Consider the following 18430-nt stretch of genomic DNA (forward strand, 5'->3'; position numbering starts at 1 on the left):
AAGGACAGGAACTTGGAAAAGGTCCTGTTAAGTGGAGATAAGAGTGAGGAGCAGAGAAAGACTCCAAGTTTCAAGCTCAAAGAGATTAAGGCTTGTGAAAGGCCAGAAGAACCAAAGAGACACCTGAAGATCTGTAACATTTGCTATGGGCATGTGAAGCAGTGGTGTACTGTGCTTAAATGCATGGTGACCCAGGGGAGAGGGACTTTAGAAGGAGCGTCTAAGAGAAGGCATCTAAGAGAAAGTGTCAGTTTGAGAAAAGATTCCCAAGCGAGTTCTGGGTGAGTGGAGATTGAAAACCCTCATGTGAAAGACAGAGTTTAGTGAGTCTGGTTGACTCATGGTGTAACAAGCTTCTGGGGGGAGTTGAGGAGCGGTCTATAGCATCTGTTTGAGGTGGCATCTGTCACTTGGTTTCAGAGTGTGATGTGTCTGACCACAGGTCGCCTATCAGTAAATGTACTGTAGTACACAATAAGTACTACTGTGGACATTAGAGTATAAGATAACTTTTATAACTTATATTATCCTTGCAAATCTGTATATTTCTGTAAAGGCATAGTTGTGGGTGAAGGAGGATTGTAATATAGTTCATCTTTTCTTGTTTAATGAATATTTCATGCTTTTGTTAAAAGTTCATTAACTGATTCTGATGACTCTGTTCAATAGCCACTCTCCACATATCTAAATGAAAAAGTAAAAGGTTCTAAACAAAAAAAGCAAAAGTTAGGATTTATCAAGCAATAGTGAACACCCATGCCAGCTTTATGCTCTCAAAATTTCTTAATTTTTCTTACCCTACTACTACGTCTAGGTTCTTCCCCGACATCCACAACAGAAGTAGAGGCAGCCTGCTGACTGCTATGCCCTATGTCTGTCATGACCTTGGCGGGGATCCTCTGGAAGGACAAGGCCTGGTGGGCCCCAGCCTGCTTTGGGTCTCCTGCTGTGCTCCTCCTCAGCCTGAGGAGCCGGAGTTGCTGGGGTCACAGGCAAAGTGGACTTGGAATGGCTGGACAACCAACAGTGCTGGTTGGATTGCTCTGGGGTGTCTGGCTGGCTCTCCCCTTCCCTGTCGGTGCTTGAGGCCCCTCCCTGACTCCTTGAGGAGAAGGGACTCCTGGAGGGAGATCAAGGTGCCCCATCCTCCTCACTGCTGGAATGCTCTCATGGCTGACACACTGGTGTGCAGGTCAGGAAGGGATGTCTGTTGTACTGCTCAGATTGCAAGGCATGATGGAGGAATCCATCCGCCTTCAGGCTGAGGTGATAGTGCCAGTATGCCAATGAGCCAAGGTCAACACTAGCAAGATGGCAGCTGCCATAGAGACTTTGGTCCAGGACATTGGTCCTGCACTGCTGCCCAGGCTGAACTTCATTGCTGACACCATAGTTGGCCTCCAACAATATCAGCATGAGAGGGGTGCGGGGCAGCCTGATCCCACTCCACCATCGCCTTCTCCTCAAGGAGTTAGCCAGGGGCCTTTGATTGTCTATAGTGAGGAGGATTAGCAGGTGCAAATCCCACGGCTGAGTGACCAGGTGACTCCAGGAATCCCCTCTTTTTTTGACCCCTGCAGCTCCAGCTCAACAGGCCGAGGAGGGTGCAGCTGGCCCACAACAGGACACCACCAGCAGGCCCCCCAGGTCTCAGTCCTCCAGGGGATGCCTGCCAAGGTCATCACAGACAGGGTGTAGCAGTCAGCAGGCTGCCTCCACCTCCTCTGTATATGTCAGGGTAGCGCCAAGACGTAGCAGCAGGGTTAGGAAGGTTAAGAAGATGCAGTTGCGCAGCCTGGGCACGGGTGTTAACCACTTGTACTTAATGTTCACTATTGTAAATAAACTCCTAAGACTATCTCTTTGCCTATGTTTGCAATGTTTGTGTCACTCAGATGTGAAATCTTCGTTCCTGCACTTGATTTTTAAAAAATTTATTCATTCATGGGATATGAGCGTCGCTGGCTAGGCCAGCATATATTTCCCATCCCCAACTACCCTTGTTCAGAGGGCTGTGGGTCTGGAGTCACATGTAGGCCAGACCAGGTAAAGACAGCAGATTTCCTTCCCTAAAGGACATTTATGAACCAGATGGTTTTTTACAACAATCGACAATGGTTTCATTGTCATCATCAGACTTTTAATTCCAGATTTTTATTAAATTCAAATTTCACTATCTGCAATGGTGGGATTCAAACCCAGGTCCCCAGAGCATTACCCTGGGTCTCTGGAATAGTAGTTGAGAGACAATACCACTTTGCCATGTCCTCCCCTCCCCATGATAAAGGCAGGTGTATCAGTCCAAGGCCTCTTCCCTGTGCAGTGTGTAACCTTCAGACCAAAGTGATGGTCTGGCTTCACACTCACTGGATACATTACTGATGCTTGCACCTTGATGGTGCTTTTTATTGCTGCCAGGTGTCACAGAGTTCAGTCATTCTTTCTGTGTGCTCTCAGCACCTTTGTGGTGGGGCTGGCCCCTCATCTCTTCAGCATCTGTGGCCAGTGACACAGTACTCCTGAAGGGGTCAGGTGCTGAAGGCTGACAAAGGATCGGGTGCAGTTAAAGTTTCACGGCTGCATCTTGATGATACGGCCCGGATCACAGCGCGTGAGCGAGCTGCCCTCGGCCAGACAGGAGTCAGATATTCGCAGAGGCAATGTGAAGATCTATGGAGTGTCTTCACCACATGTCGTCATCATCATCCTCCTCCTGCAATCTAGTGGCTTTTAGAGGCCTCCACTGCGTCTCCATGACGTGAGTCTGAGCACTGAGGGTATGTGCGCTGCCATCAGCCGCACAGAAATCAAACATTCATGGATGCAAGGTGAGGATATCAGGACTTTCCTCATTGCATCTCATCATCATCCTACATGAGTCTTGCGGCTATGAGAGCCTCCCGAGTGCGCCAGCCTTGTCTGGCCAGTGCGACGGCCTCATCGTTGGGATCCTCGCCTGCGAGCACCTCATCATTGCCATCTCCTTCGATATCCTCATCAGGAGATAAGTGCAGCTCCTCCATCTCCCCCTCAGCCTGGTCCCTTCCCGCGTTGCAGTGCCATATTGTAGAGCACACAGCAAGCTACGAAGATGCATGACACCCTCTGGGAACTGTATTGTTGCACTCCACTGGACCTGCCGAGGCACCAGAACCTCATTTTCAAAACGCCTATCATTTGCTCCACCGTAGTCCGCCACATCAGCTTTGTTATACCATTGCTCTGCTCCAGTCTGAGGCCACCGCACGGGTGTCGTCAGCCATTCTTGGGCGTATTCTTCTCTGCTGCTGTCATATGCTATCAGGTCATCTACAGAGTGTCTACTTACATATGAGAGCTGACTAAAAGCTGTTCAGCCTTGCTCGCCTGAGATCCAAAACAAAGGTGCTTTCATCAGAGAGTTGCTTTACATTGATGATGCTGCACTAACATTCCATACCGAGGAACACCTTCAGCAGCAAGTGGACAGACTCCCTCACACCTGTAAGGAATTCGGTTTGACCTTCAGCATCAGGAAGACAAATGTCATGGTCATGGGTGTCGCCATACTGCCATCTATCAGCATTGACAATATGACACTGGAGGTTGTTGATAGCTTCACATACCTAAGTTCCACAGTCACCAGCAATCTGTCACTCGATGATGAAATCAACACATGCATCATAAAAGCCATAGATGTTTTATCGAAGCTAAGTAAGAGAGTGTTGAACAACAGCAACCTGACTGAGAACACCAAACTGTGAGTCCAGAAAGCCTACATCTTCAGCGCACTCCTCTATAGTGGTGAGACCTAGATAACATGCTAAACAGGGGAAAAGACTGGACAGTTTCCAGCTTTGCTGCCTCACACATATCCTCACCATCCCTTGGCAAGATGAAGTCACCAACTCCGAGGTCCTGGAGCGTGCTAATTCCAACAGCATACAGTCATTGTTAAGCCAACAATGCCTGTGCTGGTTCGACCACGTTCATCAGGTGGCTGATACCCAAAGACCTTCTGTACAGTGAACTGGCCACAGGGTCACAATATCCTGGGCATTCATACCTAACTACAAGAACACCTGCAAGCGAGATATGAAGATGGCAGACATTGACACTGACAACTGGAAGACAGTTGCTGATGGCTGTGACCTCTGGAGGCTGACAATTTATTTGGAAGGGCATTGAAAGAGGTGAGCAGAAAGAAAAAGCGCGGCTGGCCAAGAAGAGGGTACAGTGAGTCGTGCACCTTGTCAACCCACTGTCTTCCCTTGCAGCAAATGCAGCAAAGACTGTCATGCCAGAGTGGGGCTCCTGGACCAGACCAGGCAATGCTTAACAAAAACAGAATTACCTGGAAAAACTCAGCAGGTCTGGCAGCATCGGCAGAGAAGAAAAGAGTTGACGTTTCGAGTCCTCATGACCCTTCGACAGAACTAGGTGAATCGCAGGAAGGGTTGAAATATAAGCTGGTTTAAGGTGGTGGGTGGTGGTGGGGGGGGGTTGGGTGGGGGGAGAGAAGTGGAGGGGGGTGGTGTGGTTGTAGGCAAAAGCAGTGATAGAAGCAGATCATCAAAAGATGTCACAGACAGCAGAAAAAAAAACACATAGGTGTCGAAGTTGGTGATATTATCTAAACGAATGCGCTAATTAAGAATGGATGGTAGGGCACTCAAGGTATAGCTCTAGTGGGGGTGGGGGGAGCATAAAAGATTTTAAAATATTTAAAAATAATGGAAATAGGAGGGAAAAAGAAAAATCTATATAATTTATTGGAAAAAAAGCAAAAGGAAGGGGGAAGAAACAGAAAGGGGGTGGGGATGGAGGAGGGAGCTCAAGACCTAAAGTTGTTGAATTCAATATTCAGTCCGGAAGGCTGTAAAGTGCCTAGTCGGAAGATGAGGTGTTGTTCCTCCAGTTTGCGTTGGGCTTCACTGGAACAATGCAGCAAGCCAAGGACAGACATGTGGGCAGGAAAGCAGGGTGGAGTGTTGAAATGGCAAGCGACAGGGAGGTTTGGGTCATTCTTGCGGACAGACCGCAGGTGTTCTGCAAAGCGGTCGCCCAGTTTACGTTTGGTCTCTCCAATGTAGAGGAGACCGCATTAGGAGCAACGAATGCAGTAGACTAAGTTGGGGGAAATGCAAGTGAAATGTTGCTTCACTTGAAAGGAGTGTTTGGGCCCTTGGATGGTGATGAGAGAGGAAGTGAAAGGGCAGGTGTTACACCTTTTGCGTGGGCATGGGGTGGTGCCATAGGTGGGGGTTGGGGAGTAGGGGGTGATGGAGGAGTGGACCAGGGTGTCCGGAGGGAACGATCCCTACGGAATGCCGACAGTGGGGGTGAAGGGAAGATGTGTTTGGTAGTGGCATCATGCTGGAGTTGGCGGAAATGGCGGAGGATGATCCTTTGAATGCTGAGGTTGGTGGGGTGATAAGTGAGGACAAGGGGGACCCTATCATGTTTCTGGGAGGGAGGAGAAGTCTTGAGGGTGGATGCGCAGGAGATGGGCTGGAGACGGTTGAGGGGCCTGTCAATGACCGTGGGTGGAAAACCTCAGTTAAGGAAGAAGGAGGACATGTCAGAGGAACTGTTTTTGAAGGTAGCATCATCGGAACAGATGTGATGGAGGCGAAGGAACTGAGAGAATAGGATGGAGTCCTTACAGGAAGCGGGGTGTGAGGACCTGTAGTCAAGGTAGCTGTGGGAGTTGGTAGGCTTGTAATGGATATTGGTGGACAGTCTATCACCAGAGACTGAGACAGCGAGGTCAAGGAAGGGAAGGGAAGTGTCAGAGATGGACCACGTGAAAATGATGGAGGGGTGGAGATTGGAAGCAAAATTAATAAATTTTTCCAAGTCCCGACGAGAGCACGAAGCAGCACCGAACTAATCATCGATGTACCGGAGAAAGAGTTGTGGAAGGGGGCCGGAGTAGGACTGGAACAAGGAATGTTCCACATACCCCATAAAGAGACAGGCATAGCTGGGGCCCATGCGGGTACCCATAGCTACACCTTTTATTTGGAGGAAGTGAGAGGAGTTGAAGGAGAAATTGTTCAGTGTGAGAACAAGTTCAGCCAGACGGAGGAGAGTAGTGGTGGATGGGGATTGCTCGGGCCTCTGTTCAAGGAAGAAGCTAAGGGCCCTCAGACCATCCTGGTGGGGGATGGAAGTGTAGAGGGATTGGACGTCCATGGTGAAGAGGAAGCGGTTGGGGCCAGGGAACTTGAAATTGTTGATGTGACGTAAGGTGTCAGAGGAATCACGGATGTAGGTGGGAAGGGACTGGATAAGGGGAGAGAGAAGGGAGTCAAGATAACGAGAGATGAGTTCTGTGGGGCAGGAGCAAGCTGACATGATCAGTCTACTGGGACAGTTCTGTTTGTGGATTTTGGGTAGGAGGTAGAAGCGGGCCGTCCGAGGTTGGGCGACTATCAGGTTGGAAGCTGTGGGAGGAAGATCCCCAGAGGAGATGAGGTCAGTGACAGTCCTGGAAACAATGGCTTGATGTTCAGTGGTGGGGTCATGGTCCAGGGAGAGGTAGGAGGAAGTGTCTGTGAGTTGACGCTCAGCCTCCGCGAGGTAGAGGTCAGTGCGCCAGACAACAACAGCACCACCTTTATCAGCGGGTTTGATGACGATGTCAGGGTTGGACCTGAGAGAATGGAGTGCAGTAAGTTCAGCGAGAGAGAGATTAGAATGGGTGAGAGGAGCAGAGAAATTGAGACGACTAATGTCGCGCCGACAGTTCTCAATGAAAAGATCAAGAGAAGGTAAGAATCCAGAGGGAGGGGTCCAGGTGGAGGGAAAATATTGGAGTTGGGTGAAAGGATCCGTTGAACGGGGAGAGGACTCCTGCCCAAAGAAGTGAGCCCGGAGATGGAGACGGCGGAAGAAGAGTTCAGCATCGTGCCGAGCCCGAAATTCATTAAGGTGAGGGTGTAGGGGTATGAAACTAAGTCCTTTGCTGAGCACTGAATGTTCAGCATCGGAGAGGGGAAGGTCAGGGGGTATAGTGTATACACGGCTGGGGCTGGGATTGGAAGATGGGGTGGGGACGGAGGGACAGGCAGGGGTGGAGGGCCCTAGATGGGTGTTGGTGTCGATGAGTTGTTGGAGCTTGCGTTCCTTAGCGCTTGAGAGAAAGAGAAAAAGTTTCTTGTTGAGGCGTCGGATGAGCCGAAGAATAAAATGAAACTGGTGGCATGCGCAGCTTTGAAAAAGGGTATGGCGGTACTGCTGGAGGGAGAGGTCAAGTGTGTTCATATGGCAGCGCATGGCACTGAGTGTGGATCTCAGGATGCGACGGGAACAGCAGTCCGAGAAACGTTTTATGTCCCGGAAATACCTGTAATCCTGGGTGGGTTCGAAACATGAGGGGTGGAATTCCAGTTGAAATCCACGTGGGGTAATTCGGAGATGGAGACAGTCACTGAGAAAGGAGATATGGCTGTGAAAGCGGGTTTTAGTAAACACCTTGTCAAACACCAGGAGGGAAATGGAAAGCAAGGAAGGTGAGCAGGGCAAAAGAGAGGAACGGAAATCTTGTCGCAGAAAAGAACAGAACTTCTTTAAGGCGGTAGGCATTTCTTGAAGAGCAGTGGCAGTCAATTAAACACAGAGATAAAAACAAAAAACTGCGGATGCTGGAAATCCAAAACAAAAACAGAATTACCTGGAAAAACTCAGCAGGTCTGGCAGCATCGGTGGAGAAGAAAAGAGTTGACATTTCGAGTCCTCATGACCCTTCGACAGAACTAGGTGAATCCCAGGAAGGGTTGAAATATAAGCTGGTTGAGGAGCACAATTGACCACAACGGCGCAAACTATTGTCTTGCCAGATGGAAAGCTACCACCATATGATTCAGGGCCTTAGTAACCCTAGAGACCGATCTGCCATCCAATTAGCATGGGAATGGAGTGGGACACTAAGGAAGCAGGCCACATTCTGGCCCGAATTGACAGCCATGTCTGTGGCTGCAGTTTGCAATGTAATGTTTTAGAAGAAAAGTTGCACAGGTTCAAATTTCCAACATTTCACTGGGCAGCTGGAGGAACCTTAAACAGGGTAAGCTGGTGGTCTGTTTCTAAAATCAGTGAGTTTTTATATAAAGGGGCCTTGCTCAGCATCTTCAATGGCACTTCGAGAGGACCCCCTCTGCCAATGCTCAGCCTCTTCAAAGTCACTTCGAGACGACCCCCTCTGCCTTGCTCAGCCTCTTCAATGTCACTTCGAGGGAACCCCCTGCCTTGCTCAGCCTCTACAATGTCACTGCGAGAGGACCCCCTCTGCCAATGCTCAGCCTCTTCAATGTCACTTCGAGAGGACCCCCTCTGCCAATGCTCAGCCTCTTCAAAGTCACTTCGAGACGACCCCCTCTGCCTTGCTCAGCCTCTTCAATGTTACTTCGAGAGGACCCCCTCTGCCTTGCTCAGTCAGCCTCTTCAATGTCACTGCGAGAGGACCCCCTCTGCCGATGTTCAGCCTCTTCAATGTCACTTTGAGAGGACCCCTCTGCCGATGCTCAGCCCTTCCAATGTCACTTTGAGAGAAGCCCCTCTGCCGATGCTCAGCCTCTCCAATGTCACTTCAAGAGGACCCCATCTGCTATGCTCAGCTTCTTCACCGTAACTTCAAACCACACCTTCTCATGTAAGCTTACATCCAACCCTAAACCAGCCTTCATTAGACTCAACACAAAAACAGAATTACCTAGACAAACTCAGCAGGTCTGGCAGCATCGGCAGAGAAGAAAAGAGTTGACGTTTCGAGTCCTCATGACCCTTCGACAGAACTGGAGTGAGTCCAAGAAAGGGGTGAAATATAAGCTGGTTTAAGGTGTGTGGGGGACGGTGGGGGGGGGTTTGGGTCGGAGGAGAGAGAGAGAAATGGAGGGGGTTGGTGTGGTTGTAGGGACAAACAAGCAGTAATAGAAGCAGATCATCAAAAGATGTCACAAACAACAGAACAAAAGAACACATGGGTGTTAAAGTTGGTGATATTATCTAAACGAATGTGCTAATTAAGAATGGATGGTAGGGCACTCGTGGTATAGCTCTAGTTGGGGTGGGGGGAGCATAAAAGATTTTAAAATATTTAAAAATAATGGAAATACGTGGGAAAAGAAAAATCTATATAATTTATTGGAAAAAAGGAGGGGGAAGCAGAAAGGGGCTGGGGATGGAGGAGGGAGCTCAAGACCTAAAGTTGTTGAATTCAATATTCAGTCCAGAAGGACTCCCACAGCTACCTCGACTAAAGCTCCTCATACCCCGCTTCCTGTAATGACTCCATCCCATTCTCTCAGTTCCTTCGCCTCCGTCACATCTGTTCTAATGATGCTACCTTCAAACACAGCTCCTCTGACATGTCCTCCTTCTTCCTTAACCGAGGTTTTCCACCCACGGTCGTTGACAGGGCCCTCAACCGCATCCGGCCAATCTCCCGCACATCCGCCCTCAAGCCTTCTCTTCCCTCTCAGAAACATGATAGGGTCCCCCTTGCCCTCACATCACCCCACCAGCCTCCGCATTCAAAGGATCATCCTCCGCCATTTCCGCCAACTCCAGCATGATGCCACCGCCAAACACATCTTCCCTTCACCCCCCCCATCGGCATTCCGTAGGGATCGTTCCCTCCGGGACACCCTGGTCCACTCCTCCATCACCACCTACTCCTCAACTCCCTCCTATGGCACCACCCCATGCCCACAGAAAAGATGCAACACCTGCCCCTTCACTTCCTCTCTCCTCACCGTCCAAGGGCCCAAACACTCCTTTCAAGTGAAGCAGCATTTCACTTGCACTTCCCCCAACTTAGTCTACTGCATTCGTTGCTCCCAATGTGGTCTCCTCTACATTGGAGAGACCAAATGTAAACTGGGCAACCGCTTTGCAGAACACCTGCGGTCTGTCCGCAAGAATGACCCAAACCTCCCTGTCGCTTGCCATTTTAACACTCCACCCTGCTCTCTTGCCCACATGTCTGTCCTTGGCTTGCTGCATTGTTCCAGTGAAGCCCAACGCAAACTGGAGGAACAACACCTCATCTTCCGACTAGGCACTTTACAGCCTTCCGGACTGAATATTGAATTCAACAACTTTAGGTCTTGAGCTCCCTCCTCCATCCCCACCCCCTTTCTGTTTCCCCCTTCCTTTTGTTTTTTCCAATAAATTATATAGATTTTTCTTTTCCCGCGTATTTCCATTATTTTAAAATATTTTTAAATCTTTTATGTTCCCCCCACCCCCACTAGAGCTATACCTTGAGTGCCCTACCATCCATTCTTAATTAGCACATTTGTTTAGATAATATCACCAACTTTAACACCTATGTGTTCTTTTGTTCTGTTGTTTGTGACATCTTTTGATGATCTGCTTCTGTTACTGCTTGTTTGTCCCTACAACCACTCCAACCCCCTCCATTTCTCTCTCTCTCTCCCCACCCAAACCCGCACCCCCCCACCCACCCCCCCCGCCCCCCCCGCACACCTTAAACCAGCTTATGTTTCACTCCTTTCTTGGACTCACTCAAGTTCTGTCGAAGGGTCATGAGGACGCAAAACGTCAGCTCTTTTCTGCTCCGCCGATGCTGCCAGACCTGCTGAGTTTTTCCAGGTAATTCTGTTTTTGTTCTGGATTTCCAGCATCCGTAGTTTTTTTGTTTTTATTCATTGGACTCAACTGATTCCTGACAGCTACTGAGTATTGGCCGCTGAAAATCGGAACACTTACTGGGGGCAGGCTCCTAATGAGCACACAACGATCTAAATTGCCTCATTCATAGGAGCAGGTGGGTTCCAAGGCCTGCATCTTCCCTGATCTGGGGAAAATGGATGGAGGACGAAATAAGGAGAGGGCTTCCGGCCACACAATGTCTGTGTCCCAGCTAAACTGCCTGGGCTACTATTCTCCTCTGTGCATTGCTCATATTTCAAAGCTGCAGCTTCTCTCTCTATATCAGTCTATTGCTATCTTCTCCGAAGCATCAAATCGCCACACAACCTGCAGCGGTTCAAGAAGGCAGCTCATCACCACCTTCTCGCAATTGCAGGTGGGCAATAAATGCTGACTTAGCCAGCAACACCCACGTCCTTACTTTACTGGGAGGAAAGATTATGATTTCTATTCAGGTAATTAAACTAATTGAATTTCTGCTCTCCAATCCATGACTGTATTGTTTGCAAGAGCTCGAGTGTGTATTGAACTCAAATTTTTCCAATCTCTGGGAGTCATCCTGTAAGATCATGGTTCCTCAAAGATGACAGTTGTCAATTCTTCTGCAGCAGGAAAGCACTTGTTTGTTAGATGAACTTCCACTATCGCTGTTTGTGTAATTGATGCTTTTATCACAAATTTTGAATAGCTTTCTGTAATCATTCCCTAACCATAATATCAACCTATGTAAAGTTCAGACATGAAGCGAAGCTAAATATAACCATTTTTACAGTAATTTGCCATCAGTTCCATTTATGATGCCAAATATAAGGGTTACATGACATCCATAAAGAAATGAGACAAGGCTATTTAAATATTATATTTTGGATCTTTTAGACATCATCCAACACAATATTGAGTGGATTCAGAGTACATCAGAAAGAAAAAGGGGAGTTTTGTTACCCTACTCCACCACCTATTTTTTGTCAACCAAATGGATTGGCTTTGGCCTACTCCTGCTGCTAATTCGTATGTTTGTGCGTTAACATATTGAAACTACCAGGAAGGGGTGAGGGAGACAAACCTGCAAGACACAACAGCCAGTATCTATCCACTTACAGAATCATGCAGAACAATAGGAGGCCATTCAGCCCTGCATGTGCTGGCTATCCAATTAGTCCCATTCCCCTGCAAATTTCTCCTTTTCAATTATTTATCCAATTCCTTTTTGTAAGATAAGTTTTCAAGCAGTGCATTCTCAATTCCCCCTCCACTCCAGATATTTTGACAATTACCTTCACTCCATGTCCCCTAGTTGCTGACTCTAATGACAGTTGAAACAGTTTTCCCTTATTTACTCTAGCAACACACCTAAATTTTCAACTATAAAAGTAGGATAATAAAAATACATATTTAAATAGCTGCTAAGCAATCTCAGTGATGCCAGCATTTGCCAATGTGATGCCCTTCTTTGAAGAGGCTGGTGCAAATATAAGCAAGGTAAATTGAATCTGATCCAAGGTTACACAGAATTTTAAGGCAACTATAAAATTAAGCTGCCACAACAGCTGCAATTGGCTTTCCCATTAACAAGTTCTCTCTAACCCAACTAATTTATCACAGTGCTGCCAGTGAAAGTACTTCAGGCTCTTCTGACCCATCACTATAATTCATCTTTAATCAATCAACCTCTTCAGCAGTGTAGCTCTAATCAATATCAAAATAGTGCATTTAACCTAAATTATGTTATCCACAGCCAACAACATAAATTCACTGGCAAAAAGAATCTGAAAAAATTGCGGTTATAATTGAGTAATACTCTGAAATTGAAGGTAGTTTATTTACTCTGCTATAAATCCCCAATGTTGCCTCTGAGTGAGTGAGCTAAACATTCAGTGAGCAACAGCAAATTTCCAGCTCTTCCTTGTTCCTGCCACAGACTTTGATTTTGCACTTACTAAGTCCAAATGTAATTATATAGACAATCAAAAATTACCTATACAATCCTAGATTCATCTTTTTTAAAGTAGTTGTAGATTGCAATATCCCAAGGTATAGGTTTTTATTTTTGATTTACAAGAGATAAGGTCTGGAATGCAGAATTGAGAGATATGAGAGAAGACAGGGAGTAAAGAAGGAATGCGGATGACAAACTTGGATTTCAAAGGGCTAAACAATTCAGAACCACGTGAAAATATAAGGCTGAGGCATTCGCAACAATCTTCAGCCAGAAGTGCCAAGTGGATGATCCATCTTGGCTCCCTCTGAAGGTCCCCAGCATCACAGATGCCAGTCTTCAGCTAATTCGATTCACTCCACATGATATCAAGAAACGGCTGAAGGCACTGGTTAGCGCAAAGGCTATGGACCTTGACAATATTCCGGCAATAGTACTGAAGACTTGTGCTCCAGAACTTGCCGCGCCCCTAGCCGAGCTATTCCAGTACAGCTACAACACAGGCACCTACCCGGCAATGTGAAAAATTTTCAGGTATGGCCTGTACACAAAAAGCAGGACAAATCCAACCCGGCCAATTACCTTCCCATCAGTCTACTCTCGATCATCAGTAATGTAATGGAAGGCGTCATCAAAAGTGCTATCAAGAGGCACTTGCTTAGCAATAACCTGCTCACTGATGCCCAGTTTGGGTTCCACCAGGACCACTCAGCTCCTGACCTCATTACAGCCTTGGTTCAAACATGAACAAAAGAGCTGAACACTCGAGGTGAGGTGAGAGTTAGTGCCCCTCACATCAAGGCAGCATTTGACTGAGTGTGGCATCAAGAAGCCCGAGCAAAACTGGAGTCAATTGGAATCAGGGGGAAAACCCTCTGCTGGTTGGAGTCATACCTAGCACAAAGGAAGGCGGTTGTGGTTATTGGAGGTCAGTCATCTCAGCTCCAGGACAATGCTACTGTGCGTCGGTGGTGGAGGGAGTGGATGTTTATGGATGTGGTGCCAATCAAGCGTACTGCTTTGTTCTGGACGGTGCCCAGCTTCTTCATATTGTGGGAGCTGCTCTCATCCAGGCAAGTGGGGAGTATTCCGTCACACTCCTTTTTATGGTGGACAGGCTTTGGGGAGTCAGGAGGTGAGTTACTTGTTGCAGAATTCCTAGCCTCTGACCTGCTCTTGTAGCCAGGGTATTTATATGACTAGTTCAGTTCAGTTTCTGTTCAATGGTAACCTTCCAGGATGTTGATAGTGGGGGATTCAGTGATGGTAATGCCATTGAACATCAAGGGGCGATGGTTGGATTCTCTCTTGTTGGAGATGGTCATTGCCTGACACTTGTGTGGCGCGATTGTTACTTGCCACTTGTCAACCCAAGCCTGGATATGCACTGCTTCAGTATCTGAGGAGTCTTGAATGGTGATGAACATTGTGCAATCATCAGCGAACAACCCCACTTCTGACCGTATGATGGAAGGAAGGTCTTGATGAAGCAGCTGAAGATGGTTGGGCCTAGGACACTATCCTGAGGAACTCCTGCAGTGATGTCCTGGAGCTGAGGTGGCTAACCTCCAACAACCACAACTATCTTCCTTTGTTCTAGGTATGACTCCAAACAGTGGAGAGTTTTCCCCTTGATTCCCATTGACTCCAGTTTTGCTAGGGCTCCTTGATGCCACACTCGGTCAAAGCAGCCTTGATGTCAAGGGCACTAACTCACACCTTGGGAGTTCAGCTCTTTTGTCCATGTTTCAACCAAGACTGTAATATGATCAGGAGCTGAGTGGCCCTGGCGGAACCCAAACTGGGCATCAGGAAGCAGGTTATTGCTGAGTAAGTGCCACTTGATAGCCCAGTTGATGACCCCTTTTATTACTTTACTGATGATCGAGAGTAGACTGATGGCAAGATATTTGGCTGGGTTGGATTTGTCCTGCTTTTTGTGTACAGGGCATAACAGGGCAATTTTCCACATAGCCGGGTAGATGCCAGTGTTGCAGCTGTACTGGAACAGCTTGGCTAGGGGCGTGGCAAGTTCTGGAGCACAAGCCTTCAGTACTGTTGCTGGAATATTGTCAGAGCTGATAGCCTTTGCATTAACCAGTGCCTTCAGCTGTTTCTTGATATCACGTGGAGTGAATTGAATTGGCTGAAGACTGGCATCTGTGATGCTGGGGGCCTCTGGAGGAGGCCAAGATGGATCATCCAATCGGCACTTCTGGCTGAAGATTGTAGCAACTGTTTCAGCCTTACCTTTTGCACTGCTGTACTGGGGTTCCCTCATCATTGAGGATGGGGATATTTGTGGAGCCTCCTCCTCCAATGAGTTGTTTAATTGTCCACCACCATTCATGGCTGGATGTGGCAGGACTACACAGCTTAGATCTGATCAGTTGGTTGTGGGGTCGCTTAGCTCTGTCTATCACTTGCTGCTTATGCTATTTGGCACGCAAATAGTCCTATGTTGTAGCTTCACCAGATTTACTCATCATTTTTAGGTACGCCTGGTGCTCCTCCATCCTGCACTCTTCATTTAACCAGAGTTGATCTTCTGGCTTGATAGTGATGATAGAGTGGGGGATATGCCAGGCCATGAGGTTACAGATTGTGTTTGAGTACAATTCTTCCACTGCTGCTGATGGCCCACAGTGTCTCATGGATGCCTAGTCTTGACTTGCTAGATCTGTTCGAAATCTATCCCATTTAGCGTGGTGGTATTGCCCACAACATGATGGAGGGTATCCTCAATGTGAAGGCGGGACTTCATCTCCACAATGACTGTGCGGTGGTCACTCCTACCAATATTGTCATGTACAGATACATCTGCAGCAGGCAGGTTGATGAGGATGAGATCAAGTGTATTTTTCCATCTTGTTGGTTCCCTCACCATCGGCCGCAGACCTAGTTTAGCAGCCATGTCCTTTAGGACTCGGCCAGATTGGTTAGTAGTGCTGCTAGCAAGCCACTCTTGGTGATGGACATTGAAGTCCCCCATCCAGAGTACATTCTGTGCCCTTGCCGCCCTCTGTGCTTCCTCAAAGTGGTGTTCAACATGGAGGAGCACTGATTCGTCAGGTGAGGAAAGGCAGTACGTGGTAATCAGCAGGAGATTTCCTTGCCCATGTTTGACCTGATGCCATGAGACATCAGGGGGTCTGGAGTTGATGTTGAGGACTCCCAGGGCAACTCCCTTCCAACTGTATGCCACTGTGTTGCCACCTCTGCTGGGTCTGTCCTGCTGGTAGGACAGGAGATACCCAGGGATGGTGATGGTGATGGTGTCTGAGGCATTATCTGATGGATATGATTCCATGAGGATAACTATGTCAGGCTGTTGCTAGTCTGTGAGTCAGCTCTCCCAATTTTGGCACTAGCCTCCTGACGTTAGTAAGGAGGACTATGCAGTGTCGACAGGGCTGAGTTTGCCTTTGTTGTTTCTGGTGCCTAGGTCAATGCCGGGTGGTCTGTCCAGTTTTATTCCTTTTTTGAGACTTTGTAGCGGTTTGATACAACTGACTGGTTTGCTCAGCCATTTCAGAGGGCAGTTAAGAGTCAACCACATTGCTGTGGGTCTGGAGTCACATGTAGGCCAGACCAGGTAAGGACGGCAAATTTCCTTCCCTAAAGGAAATTAGTGAACCAGATGGAACAAAAACAGAAAATGATGGAAAAACTGAGCAGGTTTAGCAGCAACTGTGGAGAGAGAAACAAAGTTAACGTTTCGAGTCTGTATGAGCCTTCTTCAGAGCCAGTGAACCTGATGGGTTTTAAACATGCAGGCCACTCTGTTCCTGCACCCCCTTTAGAATTGTACCCTTTATTTTATATTGCCTTTCCATGTTCTTCCACCAAAATGTATCACCTCACATTTCTTTGAATTGAATTTCATCTGCCACCATTCTGCCCATTCTACCTTTATCTTTGTCCTTTTGAAATTCTGCACTATTCTCTTCACAGTTCACAATGCTTCCAAGATACATATCATCTGCAAATTTTGAAACTGTAGCCTGTACACCAAGGTCTAGGTCATTGATATATATCAGGAAAGGAAAGGGTCCCAATACCGACCCCTTTCCTCCAGCCCAAAAAATATCCATTCACCGCTACTCTTTGTTTCCTGTCACTCAGTCAATTCTGTATCCATGTTGCTACTTTCCCTTTCATTCCATGAGCTATAACTTTGCTCACAAGTCTGTTGTGCAGCACTGGACGTTTCCCCACCCTGAAGTTAAACTGACTGGCCTGTTGTTGCTGGGCTTATCTTTGCACCCTTTTCAGAACAAGAGTATAATGTTTTCAATTCTCCAATTCTCTAGCACCTCCCCTGAGCCTAAGGAAGACCGGAATCTTATGGCCAGTGCCTCTGCCATTTCCAGTCTCATTTTAAGTACAGATAACCTATCCAATACCTCCTCCTTATCAATTTTAAGTCCTTCCAGTGTCTGAATTTCCTCCTCTTTCACCATGGCCTGGGTAGCATCTTTTTCCTTGGTAAAGACAGGTGCAAGGTATTAATTTAATACCTCAGCTATGCCCTCTGCCTCTATGTGCAAATTCCTGTTTTGGCCCCTAATCAGCCCTGCTTCTCCTTTTACCACTGTTTTATTATTTATGTGTACATTAAATTTGGGATTCCCTTTTGTGCTGGCTGCCAGTCTCTTTTCATGCTCCAACTTTGCTTCTCTTATTTGCTTTCTCACTTCCCCTCTGAACCTTCTATATTTAGCCTGACTCTCAATTGTATTTTCTACCTGACACCTATCATAAACACACTTATTCTTCATTATCTTGTTATATCTCTTTTGTCATACAGGGAGCTCTGCATTTGTTTGCCCTACCTTTCCCTTTGGAGGAATATATCTTCACTGTGCAAGAATTATCTCTTTGTTGAAGGCAGCCCATTCATTATTCAATACCATTTTTCCTGCCAACCTTTGACTCCAATTTATTCAACCCAGATCCATTCTTACATCACTGAACTTGGCTTTCCCCCAGTTAATTATTCTTACTCTGGATTGTTCTTTGTCCTTTTCTATCATCAGCCTACATCTTATGATACAATGATCACTGTCTCCTAAATGTCCTCCTACTGTCACTTGATCCAGTTGGCTCACCTCATTCCCAAGAAGCAGGTCTAGCAGTGCCCCCTTTCTCACTGGACTGAAAACATACTGCTGTTGGAAATTTTCCTGAACATACTCTAGGAAATCTTACCCCTCACTGCCCTTTACACCACCACAACCCCAGTCTATATTTGGATAATTAAAGTCCCCCCCGCCCCCCATTATAGCTGCTCTATAATTTTTTCACCTCTCTGAAATTTTCTTGCAATTTTGTTCTTCTCTATCCTTCTCACTATTTGGTGACCTATAAACTACACCGAGCAATGTAAATGCACTTTTTTTGTTCCTTAGGTCTAGGCAAATGTCCTCAATCCCTCTTTCTCCAGAACTGCAACGCTTTCCTTGATTAATATCAATAACCCCTCCCCCTTTTTCTTCCTTTCCTACCTTTCCTGAACACTTTGTATCCAGGAATAATTAAGACCCAGTCCTGCCCTTCTTCGAGTCAGGTCTTTGTCACAGCCACAACATCATATTTCCACATGGCAATCTTCATCTGTAACTCACCAATCTGAATTCATTAAGTTCCACCGTTTTGAGGTCCTCCAAACTTGACTTGTCAATCTCCCTTCTCATTGAACTAAACTCCACCACATGGAAGCTCCAATTCATCCAAAGCTCTGGTGGCCATACCCTATCCCACTTTAAGTTACTTTCAGCTAGGCATTCACAGATATCCTGTCCCCTAATGCAGCAAATTCAAAATCCTCATTCT

The 18430-nt window shown here is 47.1% G+C and overlaps 1 protein-coding gene across 1 annotated transcript in view; it reads right to left on the reverse strand.

Moving 5' to 3' along the window:
* The window catches only part of LOC121280028 (hydrocephalus-inducing protein-like), a 478228-nt gene that overhangs the window by 42289 nt on the left and 417509 nt on the right, over positions 1 to 18430 (reverse strand). The window contains exons 25-26 of the mRNA XM_041191656.1: positions 3482 to 3555; positions 2875 to 3083 (exon numbers count right to left, since the gene is read on the reverse strand). Coding sequence (XP_041047590.1) covers positions 2875 to 3083; positions 3482 to 3555 — 283 coding nt within the window. The remainder of the gene's footprint in view (positions 1 to 2874; positions 3084 to 3481; positions 3556 to 18430) is intronic.

The sequence above is a fragment of the Carcharodon carcharias genome, chromosome 7, assembly GCF_017639515.1.
Source record: "Carcharodon carcharias isolate sCarCar2 chromosome 7, sCarCar2.pri, whole genome shotgun sequence".
In the NCBI taxonomy this organism is placed as follows: Eukaryota; Metazoa; Chordata; class Chondrichthyes; order Lamniformes; family Lamnidae; genus Carcharodon; species Carcharodon carcharias.